Source organism: Lygodium microphyllum, chromosome 18 (assembly GCF_053477565.2).
Source record: "Lygodium microphyllum isolate KBCC chromosome 18, Lygodium_microphyllum_v1.1.10, whole genome shotgun sequence".
Classification (NCBI taxonomy): domain Eukaryota; kingdom Viridiplantae; phylum Streptophyta; class Polypodiopsida; order Schizaeales; family Lygodiaceae; genus Lygodium; species Lygodium microphyllum.
This window is the reverse complement of record NC_141152.1, coordinates 52,267,204-52,279,188: the sequence shown is the minus strand read 5'-3', so window position 1 is coordinate 52,279,188 and position 11,985 is coordinate 52,267,204. Positions and strand designations below refer to the sequence as shown.

Here is an 11,985-nt window from a genome sequence, read left to right as displayed (position 1 = left end):
GTTGCCAAGTATGCCAAGGCCGCCTTAGAGTGACAGCTGCTCGACGACGCGCCACGCAGTGCTTGCCCATATATCCATAAATTTTTATCTTTGTACTACAAAAATGGAGCTCCCTCTTTGATGTCATCAATGATGTCATCAAAAGCGCTAAAAGAAATCATTCTCTCTTTATCATTGATGATGTCATTGAAAAATGCTAAAAAACAAGCATCCTCTCCCCTCCCCCCCCCGATTACTATATAAACAGGGGTAGAATGTCATGTCAAGGACACGACAGACAACAACCGTGCAAAAGTCTCTATGTTATTGACACGACAAAGCTCTGTTGCAATCAATCGAGTCTCTCTCTCTCTCTCTCTCTAGAAGCACTGCTCAAATCCATCAAGCTTCTTCTATAGCTCCCAAGAGACGTCGATATACTGAGCGAAGTCACGCTCACAGAGCTCCCCAATGTGAGGAAGTGGTCGTTGCTGAAGCACAAACAGAAGTTAACCCCGAACCCATTCAACCTGAAGGACTGGTTATTCCACAACAAACCGAGGTTGCGACCATAAACCATAATCATGATGGATGGTCGAACGGAGATAATCAGGTTTAGTACATAAGAAAAGCATTACTTTTAAGTTATTAATTCTACAACTTCCTAATGAGGGATAAGTTAGTCCATTAAATAGATTACGATCAGTTAGAATGCACTTAAGCTTACAAAAACATATTAGTATTATTAATTGCTTTTTCGGAAGGAATACGGGAATTGATCTAGGGGATATATTCTATGCATCACATACATTGACAATTGTGTTAAAAATGTCTTATGGTTATGATTGCTTTTGGATTTGTGAATGAAGAATTATGGCTCTTATGATTCTGTGCTTGTACAGATGGCCGAGTTGTGAATTCTGGTGGTTCTGGACGTTGGGGTCCCCAACCCAATGCTCCCTAACACTCTGCGGAGCGTGAAAAAACTCAGAATGCGGGTGGGGGTCCTATGCTCCCGAGGGAGGTAGGTGTTTTTGGTTTTTGATCACTCGAGCACCTGAGAGGGCAAAGGGCCAAGTGATAAGTGCCCCTGTTATGTAGGATGGCTCCTGAGACTCAGGGAAGCTTAGAGGGGCTTTGAGCCAGTAAATACCATGTTGACCACGGATGGAGTGTGATCACATACAACCCAATCCCGAGGGATTGGAAGGTCCTATCCTAGGCTAGACGGTGTCTTTTTGTAGAAAGATGAATTTTGTACCACTCTGTGGAGTGATGGTTTTGGAAGTTACTATGAAATAAAGTATCTGATTTTTTGAATTGTTTTTTATATGCTAAGGATTGAGTTTAACGAACACAATTTAATGGAGTAATAAAAGGCAGCTAATTTTATATGTCCGAACACCGTGGTAGTATGCTTTGCTAATTAGAAAACTAAGCAAACCCCATCGAGGAAAGTGGGAGGCTTCGATCCTAAGATGATCAAATGCCTATGGCTGGGTGGACCCGATAAGTCGGGTAACTTTCCACTAGATAGAGTTGATTAAATCGTGACCCTCCCAATATTGGTAGGATTATCAGGTTTAATGCCGTTTTAGGGGGTTGAAGCTAAGATTTTACCTTATGGGTAGGGGGATCGAGTTGCACTCTCCCCCATCTCTCACTCTCTTTGAACCAAGTGCGGTGTTAACCTCACTCCTGCCTTTGATTGATTACAAAGTGGTATTTCTTAGGTCACGAGCATTAGATTGTTGTTAGGGGTGACTTGTCCACGCTTCCCCTATAAGGTAGAACCAAGATTCCCATGTTCTAACTAAGTCCTAGGTTTCCCATGGGGAGACTGAATGGTGATGTGCATGGATATGGATTTCAGTCAACTACTAAGAGGACTCCTCCAAGTCTATTGGAGGAGGCACCTCACATGGTGACCCGTATGAAAGAGAAAGTGCAACCTCGCAAGTTTATTTGCCAAAAAAATTCATTGGTCTCCTCATGGAGAAGAGGGCTTCTATGACAATCACTACAATGAGTTCAATACTATTTTCAACCATTTGATATCTCAAAAGATTATCTTTCATGATTTAGTAAAGGCTATGTTCTTGTTAGTCACCTTGCCTGAGAGTTCAAATATTTTTAAGATTGTCGTTAATAACTATGCATCTGCAAGCGGCTTTACGAGTGCTAATGTTGAGAGCAATTTACTCACTAAAGATGTGAACAAAAAACAATGCAAGATCAAAGAGGTTCAATGCACTTATGGTGAGAGGAAAGTCAAATGCCAGGGAAAATTATTATGATAGAGGCAAGTCAATGAGCAACTCATACAACAAAAATAATGTAGAATATTTATTTTGTAACAAGAAGGAAAACATCAAAAAGGACTACTACAAGTAGAAGAACATGAAAAATAGAAAAAATGAAAATAAGGATGATGGCAAAGAGGAGGAGAAAAGCAAGATAAAGACTGACTAGAAAAATGCATGCAATAGTAATGATGATTATGTTTTCTAGGTATCCTTGGTGGGCAATGCATTCTTGGTTGCTAGGGATAATGCCATGTCTCAAAATTGAATTTTGGATTTTGGAGCATCATTTCATGTCACTCTGCATAGAGAGTGGTTCTCTACTTATGATGCTAGAAAGAGAGGATGCATTCCTCTTGGAAATAACTATGCATATAGCATTGTTGGCATCAAGGATTTATACTTATCATTGCCAAACCGTTCTTTTTTTGTCTTACGAAATATACAGCATGTTTTAGACTTGACAAAAAGTTTAACCTACATAGGATAGCTTGATGATTGTGGTTACAAAGTGATCCTTGGTGATCATGTGTGGAAGATTTACAAGGGATCTCTTGTTATGGCCAAAAGATTAAAATCTAGTACTTTGTATCATTTTCATATTTTCGGTGTTAAAGACCATGTTGTAGTTGTCATTAAATAGCCATCTATTTCTTTATAGCATCGTCGTTTAGGGCACATGTCATCTCACTAGAATAAAAGCTTTTTGCCATTTGAACTATCTTCCTTGTCTATTTTTTTCTAATCTTGGTTTTTGTGAGCATTGTCTCGTTGGAAAGCAAACTAATATCTCGCTAAAGAGATGTAGTAGAAGTAGAAGATCAAAATGATAGCCCAAGGAATGTTTGGACTTACCCTCTTCGCAAAAAGAGTAATGTGTTGGATGCATTTCAAAATTTCTTAGCATTTGTAGAGAGTTAGTTAGGCAAGAAGCTTAAGTTCTTGAGAACTGATAATAGTGGAGAGTACATCTCATATACCTTCAAAATTTTGTGCAAAAGGAATGATATCAAGAGAGAGTTGATAACTCCTAACAATCTTGCTCAAAATAATGTGGCTAAGAGGATGAACAAGACCATTCAGAAAAGGATCCATGGTATGCTCTCTAATGTTGGTCTCAATAACAGATTTTGGGCTAGATCTATAAAGACAATAGTGCATTTGATCAACATATCTCATAGCAAGCCATTGAATGACAAGAAACAAAAGGAGTTATGGTCTCGCAAGAGACCTAGTTATGATCACATTAGATTGATTGTTGCTACCCACAATCTTGACTATTGGTTTTTTATTGAAACATACTTACTTGGGAAACTCAACACCTTCTTAGCATAATTTTTTGTACCTAGAGAATCCATTGTATGCAGCATAATTGATTTGATAGAGAAACATTATTTTTGGCTCACATGCGAGAGTGTCTGCACCATCACCTGATTGAGAGCAGCCATCACTATGAATGGTGTTCACCCCAGATAGAGAAGGTTAGAGAAAGAACATACATTTTTGAGTTGGCTATGAGATATTAATGCATGTACCTAGGGACAAGCAAAGCAAGCTTGATCCTAAATCCAAGAAATGCATTTTTCTTGGCTATGGAGAATCAAGTGAAATGGGCTATCACTTGTGGGATCATGAATTTAGAAGGATAGTATGCAGCCATCTTTAATGAGGATAAGATACATAAGCAGCCTACCAAAATGGTTGAAATCTGCAAAGTGGTTGTTCAAGAGGATGGGCACCTAGCATATGAGTAGATTGTCCGACCTATTCCACATGATGCAGGTCTTAGAGCTAGCAAATGCTGAGATGGAAGTGCCACATGATGGTAGAAAAACTCAATTCTTACATGGTAGAGAGCTGGGATAGCCAAAGGCTCTCGTTGAGCCAATTTCATGCAAGTCTATGAGGATTTCTAGATCGCCATATATATATACTTTATCTCTAGACTATGTCATTGTCAATATTGTGACGAGCCTTCTTGTTATGCTAATGTTATGACTAGACATGAAAGTCATAAGTAGCAGAGAGCTATGGAGTCAGAGATGGATTGTTTGGAAGAGAATGCTACATGGGAGTTGGTCTCTTTACCTAAGGATTTAAGTAGGAGAAGTAAGTTGACTTTTAATGAGATTTTCTCACCAATAGTGAAGATGACTACCCTCTATATAATTCTTATTTTGGTTGCTAGAAAGGATATGGAGTTGATTCACATGGATATAAAGATCATTTCTTGTATGGAGACTTGTATGAGGATATTTATATGCAATAGTCTAAGGGATTTTTTGTAGAAGGCAAGGAATAGTTAATGTGTAAGCTACATAAGAGCTCATATTGTTTGAAACAAGTTCCCAAGTAATGATATCATAAGTTCAATGCCTTTATGTGTGGTATCAGGGGTATACTAGAAGCAAGATAGATTATTGTCTATATACTAGGAAGGCTAGGGATAGTAGCCTCATGGTCTTGATTCTTTGTGTGAATGTCATGTTGATTGCTCAAAAGGTAGTCATAGGTGTGGATGCTTTAAAGAAAAGAATGCATGAAACCTTTGACATGGACTTGCTGGTCACATTTTCAATATGTATATTATGTGAGATTGAGACAAAAAGATATTGATTTTATCTCAAAAGAAATATATTGAGAAGGTATTGGATTGTTTCAATGTGGAGAGAGGGAAGGCTATCAATGTTCCATTGCCTCCATATTTAAAACTTAGCAAGGAGGATAGCCCTAAGGTAGAGGAGCTGAAGGCTAAAATGGTCAAGGTTCATTATACATTCATAGTTGATAGCTTGATGTACGCCATGGTTACTACATGTCTAGATATCACCTATTCAATGGGAGTTCTTAGCAAGTATATGGCAAACCCTAGGCAAGAAGCTTTGGGAGGCAGTAAAGAGTATCATGATATACTTGAACAACACTAGATCTATATATATATGCTTCAAAATGAAGAATTTGTCTATTCTTGGATATGTGGATATTGATTTTGAAGGGGATGTAGACTCTAAGGGGTCTATTACCAGATTTTATCTTCACTTTTACAAGTGATGAAATCTCGGGGATCTCCTGATTGCATCCATGTATGACTTTATCTACCACTAAGCTGGAGTATTTTATAGCCACTAAGGCATGCAAGGAAACTTTATGGCTTACCTGTCTATAGTGGGAGACTTGAGCATTACAAGAGAGGTGCCTACATTGCATTGTGATGGTCAAAGTGTCATTGCATTGGTAGGGAACCTTATCTTTCATGCAAAGACAAGGCATATTGAGGTGAAGTATCACTTCATCAAGGAGGTGCTTGAAGATGAGTACATTGAGCTTGTCAAGATTCATGTGGATGATAACCCTAGATATCTTCTCACTAATAGTTTGCCTCTTAAGCACTTTGCACATTGCAAAGTGTTGATAGGCATTCAATAGTATCTTCACTTTCTTCTTATACTCTCATAAAGGTGCATTGGCCTTTAAGTGGGAGACTATTGGGATAAAGGCCAATGGCCTATAGCCATGCGAGCATCATTTGTGTAAGTACCCACTGTATATTCATTTTTGTACCCACATAACTCTCTTTGGTATTCTTCTCTCTTGCACTCCATAGCTTTGACCTCGTATCCCACCATTATTTCCCCCTCAAAATGTATTTGGGGGTTCAATCCCCCTAGAGTTTATTTTTCATATTCTTTGCTTTCAATTGTTTAATGACCAACTCTTAGAAAAGAATGGTGATGAATCATGTCTAGTGTCTTGCGACTTGTGTTCCCTCAATAAGAATAGGTGGTGTGGTGTCTATCTTGCAATCCAAGCGAACATTCATGAATGCAAACACATCCTAGATTTAGTCTCTCAAGTCCAAATGGCAAGACTTGGTCATTTTTTGTGTGTCTAGTACAAGGGATATAAGCTTAAAGTCCTTGTGGTGATTTGTCTATATTTGTCCCATAGTGAGCTTATATCACATTAACATAACTATGTATGCATAATCATTCTTTTGACATAAGCATATAAGCCTTTGCATAGATTTTTAGTTACAACAAGCCTAAAAGTGAAAAGATCATTTGATGTGAAAAGTAATAGAATGCAACCTTTTTTGCTCAATTGTCACTCCTTAGGGGTTTTAAAGGAGAGAGACACACACACACACACACAAAAGTGGATTTTTACAAACCAATAAGCTTAAGGTCTTGACTAACCATCATCATTCTCTCTATCCTCTATATGTATCTTAAAGTTATCCTCTGTAGACACGAGGCAACCTAAGTGAACAATGGAGACTCAAGAGACTATATCACCAAGGCACTAACCTACAACTTTATGAATATATATATTTTATATCTTGAATGCACTACCAATCAAATATCCATATTACAAGCACATTCCCTACACACACTCCTTAGAAACTCAAAATATCATGGGCTAAAAATCCCATATATGCATGTCCATCCCTACGTATATATCTATTTACAAATAATCAAGACACGCACATGTACATTTTGTGCATGCTTGAATATATGTACCTACACATCCACACACCAAAAAATACTCATACTACCAATTCTCAACCTCCTTACACACTTGTAGTAATCTTTTCTAAATCATAATCTTACACACACATAGAGGTACAGATTATTGGCAATCATTGCCATTTTAGATATTAATAAGTCTAAGCAGCAAAATATTCGTGTTGTGAAAGAAAAGTTATAGAACGTGTTTTGCCATGTGAGATTAAATCTCCATGTAAGTGTATTCACGTTGGAAAAGTTAAAAGACAAAGGTTTGACATTACTTTGATGCCCTTGCCACATAGCATTAATAGAATAGATAGTGCTCTCTCCCCCCCCCCTCTCTCTCTCTCTCTCTCTCTCTCTCTCTCTCTCTCTCTCATATCTGTAGAAACACACATATGCACACAGAGACACATACATCCTAATCCCTAACTAACATGCAAGATTATTATAATATGATTTTACAAGTGATACATGAGGATACTACATACTATGCGAGTGAGAGGTGACACCATGTGCAATCCCTTCCCCCCCCCCCCCCCCCCCCCCCAAATCCCCCATCATATTGTTCCAAATGAATGAATTGTTTGATTCACATACAAGCTACATTCAATATCTAAAAATTTGTGTCATAGCTTCAAGTAACTAAAGACGTACATTGTTTTTTCATATTGTATCATACCTTCAAGTAGCTAAAAACATACATTGTTTGTTGTCTACGAAGTGTACTTTTTGTTTTAGTTTTTGTGAGCAAAGGGAAGCAATTGCACAACTTTGATCACAAAAATGCATAGCAAGCCACAAGCTTTGCAATGATGCCAATTGCATGGTTAGTGAACCTAGCCAACAACACCAATCGAACCAACTACTGAGAAATTATTGTGCTCTTTATTGCATGCACAAGAGAATGGTTACACAAGCTAGTGCCCACAAACTTGTAAGAAAGCTATGAACTCTCCATTGTATATACAGTAGTAGCACAAAAAGGAGCAAGGATGAGCATGCAAGTGTTTGAAGATACATCTTAGACTAAGAATAGAGCATCAATTAGCTATATGTAGCTCAAATGAGATCACTAGAGGAAGTTCACTACCTCAAAGTGACCTCACCGTATTGTTGAGAGAACACACAAGCATCCTTTGTAGAAGCAATGCTTGAGCAGCTACAACACTTTGAACGTATACTCACATGAATGCTGAATGCTATTGGAGAACCTTGTTGGTATGTGGGCACTAATCACAGTAACATTCCCAGTAGTTTCCTCTTGGAGATTGATGATTGCTTAGTATACAATTGGTATTTGCCCAAGCACTAAAAGCTGTTTGTAACAGTCAAAAAATGGGCCTTCAATGGTTTGAGTGATTTTGTTCTACATACGAGCACTATCAATAATGGGTGTACCATAGTTTGCCGTCGAACTCTAGGGACAATAGACAAGGTAGCAAATGCCAAGTTGAACACTAGTTATACCTTCCTATTTAGCTTTTGCTTATCATGAATTCAAAAAACTCAAGTTGGATGCCTTGTGTCCCACTTCAACCAATGGAGGAATTAAATTCTGCAATCCCAAAGCAGGATGGTGAATGCATCACATTTTAGAGAAGAGTAACATGTCATAGAGGGTTAGGGTTTATTATGCTACTTTAGTGTCTGTCATTTGACTCAATCTTTTAATTTTCTTGGCTTACAAGCTGACCTTCCTGGCACCCCTGCTTTCTAAGTAAATGCTCTTGCAGCCCATTTAGCTGTCCTTTCCACCATTTTATGCATGCAGCTTAAGCCTTTGTAAGGTATTTTGTCATACTAAGCCAAGATGATTCCAGTGGCACCTCCCTGAATCACCTGGCATTTACATCAATGTCATCCATGGATCTGGGGCACAAGTTAAAATAACAGATCCGTAACTCATTACAGTGGTAGCTCAGAACCTGCCTTGAATATCAACAGCTTCACATTTCAAGGCAAAGCTGCCATTCCCACTTGTCAAGTGTGTGATTGCTACTTCTTACTTGTGACAATCCCCACCCATCAAGTGGATGGGATTCCAAATGAAAGAGCTTCTCCACCATCATCAAGGACATGTAACTGCTTGGTGTTTTCATGATCTGCTTTTTAATTGACCATAGAAAGTGGGCCTGGAGTGCAGCATGAAAGCACCTGCACTCAGCTCCCACATGCTCCCAGCAACAAAGTTAGCAACCAATCAACAAAAGCTCACATAGAAGATAATCCACTCAGCAGATTTGTCTATATGACCTGACCAGTGTGCCTTAGATGCTGTTCTCAATCCAGGGTTGAGTATCAGAGAGTTGGATGCTTAGCAAATTGTTCCATGGCTGAGCAAGGTGCTAGTCAGATATTATTACAAGAGCTTCATTTGTTTCCAAATCATTTGAGCTTCTACCTCCCTGCCAGCTTTCATAAATCCATTGAAAAGAGTTGTGTATGTCAGCTTGTCAGGCACTAGACCAAGGTCTGCCATTTTCTTAAAAAGACCATACGCCTCATCTGTTCTGTCTACATTACAGAGGCATGTTATCAAACTAGTGTAAGTGCACACATCTAGAGATATCCCTTGCTTTTGCATGCTCTTACACAAACTCTGAGCCTCTGCTGGCTTTCCAGCTTTACAAAAACTAGAAATAAAAGTATTGTACAAGTATGCATTGGCAGGTAAACCCACAACTACAGCTTCTTGGAAAAGCTCATACGCCTTACTTAACTGTCCAGTTTTACAAAATCCATCAATCAAGCTGTTGTAAGTGACAGAAGATGGTAAAATGCCTCTGTCCACCATTGACCTGAAAACTTTCTCAGCCCCACTAGCTTTTCCAGCTTTACAAAGCCCATCAATTAGTACAGTGTATGTAACAACATCTGGTTGGCAATTCATCTTCACCATGTCCATAAACAGCTGCATTGCTTTGTCTATCTGTTCCCTTTTTAGCATGCTCTGGATGAGGAGGGTATAGATTACAGCATCTGGAGCAAACCCTTTCCTCTGCATTTCCTCAAGATATTGCATTGCTAGGTCTGACATGCCAGCTTTGCAAAGTCCATGGATCAAGATAGTATATGTATAGATGTCACGAGAACACCCATGCTTTATTGTCTCATCAAACAAACACAGTGCCTTATCAAGTCTACCAGCTTTACAAAAGCCATCTATCAGTATGTTGTAGGTTCTTCTGTCAGGAATAATTTTAAGACAGTCCATTTCCTCCAAAAGAGAGAGTGCATGATCCATCTTTCCAATCTTGCAAAACCCAGTGATGACTGCATTGAAAGAGACAACATTCGGCCCTTTACCTTTCAACCCCATTTCCTTTAAGAGCTGACTGGCCTTATCCATTTTTCCTGACACACAGAAGCCATTTATCAAGATATTGTATGTGTCAACAGAACCACCTTTAAACACTTCTTCAAATATTTTGTAAGCTTCATCCACATTTCCCCCCTTGCATAATCCATCTATAAGGCAATTCCGAGTGACTCTGTCAGGATTACAATCTGTGGCTACCATGTCAGCATAGAGCTCATACACACGATTCATGTTGCCTACCTTTCCATATCCATACAAAAGAACACTGAATATATGATTGTTAGGTTCAAGTCTGTCCTTTAGCAGAAGCTGATACACCTCTTCAGCTTTTTCTAGCATCTCAGCTTTTACCAGTACATCAATCAGGCAGCTATAAATAATGATATTGCCTTTGTACTTGTATTTGCTCATGACACTCAACACCTGAGTTGCTTTGCCAGGTTTCCCTGCCCTGCTGTAGCTTTTAATGAGAGTGGTGAATGTCCAGTCATTCATTCCACATCTATTTGTGTGCATCTGCTCAAGTATCTCCCATGCAGTATCAAATTTCCTGGCAGATGCCAGCTTTCCAAGTAGAATATTATAGGCAGGGGTATCATGCTTGTAGCCTTTTTGCTTCTCAGCCCACTTAAAGAGCCATAGTGATAGCTCAACACTTCTGGCATGCTTCAGAACTTCAGAGACATCAGACGTTTTTAATTCTCCCTTGAATTGATCAAAAGTTTCCTGCAATGCTTGTTCACTTCGACCGCTGTGCAAGGTATTCAATATGGTATCAAAATTGAGCTTTTGATAGGCAGCCCTCATCGGGCCAGGCATCACTATTCTTAAGTCTATATCAATGCATCTTAAGCCATCGGTGAACAAATCACGAAATTCAAGCTTTGAACCGACCAAAAAGCACCTGAAGCTGCCAAATAGAAGCAAAAGCACTAAAACAAAGTGCCGATGAATAAATCCTCACTTTCCTGTGTCTGATATTGGGGGCAATTTGTCTAATGATACGACACCATTACATATCTTGTAGTTGGGGAAATCATATCAAAAATCCATCAAGAAAGATATTTCCTGAAGCACACCAAGAGCCTCATTTGCTGCTTCTATTGAAGGTTGAGCTTCATATGCAGATTTTGATCAAACTGGCGAAGCCATGTGATGTAACTCGCACGACTTGGCCAAAGGCCTGTAAAAGAGTCTTACAATGAGCCCATTCTGAAAGGATTTTCCCGTTTATGGTGAGGCAAGCCAAAGACCTGCAATCCGGCATTTGTCCAACAGTGTCAGATGCTACATGACAGACTGAACCGGAAGGCAACAGTCGGGAAACCCTAATTTGTCTGTCCCCCGGATGAAACTTAAGAAGCGGGCATTTTTCTCTGCATGAGAGAAGCATTGGGTTTCTCGCAGCGTGTCGAAACATAGTCAGGAAAGGAGCAGGAAAGGAGCATGGAAAGGGGCCAGAAGATTGTCAACCTACCAGTTCCCCATTATAGCCTTTTTTCCTCTATAAAGTTACTTGACACATCCTGTTGGATATATATTTTTCAGTATTGAGTGAAAATTATCCTTAAGTATAATTGTTCGTGTTAAATATTGTTAATATATATTGCTTGCTGAATTATTAAGTAAAGCAATTATTGAAATTGTGCTTTAAATCCAATTGTATGTCAATATATGTAATTAGTATTTATTTTTTATTTCTCTGAATCTGATATTTAAAAACCATTATCAAATTTTAGTATTTGTTATACTATCTTAGTTTAAATGTTTTATCATTGGAAAATGAATTGTTTTAATTATTGTTGTATATTGTATATTTGATGCGATAATTTAATATTATTTTATTTTTGTATTCATTTAATAATGATACCAG

At 38.6% G+C, this 11,985-nt stretch overlaps 1 protein-coding gene across 1 annotated transcript; it reads right to left on the bottom strand.

Annotated features, from left to right (window-relative positions):
- Positions 1–7,374: 7,374 nt before the first annotated feature.
- On the bottom strand, positions 7,375–11,605 carry LOC148020884 (uncharacterized). Its single transcript, XM_087698681.1, has one exon. It carries the CDS (start codon positions 10,929–10,931, stop codon positions 9,153–9,155), a length of 1,779 nt encoding a protein of 592 aa, XP_087554807.1. The 5' UTR covers positions 10,932–11,605; the 3' UTR covers positions 7,375–9,152.
- Positions 11,606–11,985: the final 380 nt, after the last annotated feature.

Bases quoted from the DNA above. Each gene is read 5' to 3' on its own strand.
- LOC148020884 (XM_087698681.1), bottom strand. From the start codon at position 10,931: ATGCCTGGCCCGATGAGGGCTGCCTATCAAAAGCTCAATTTTGATACC.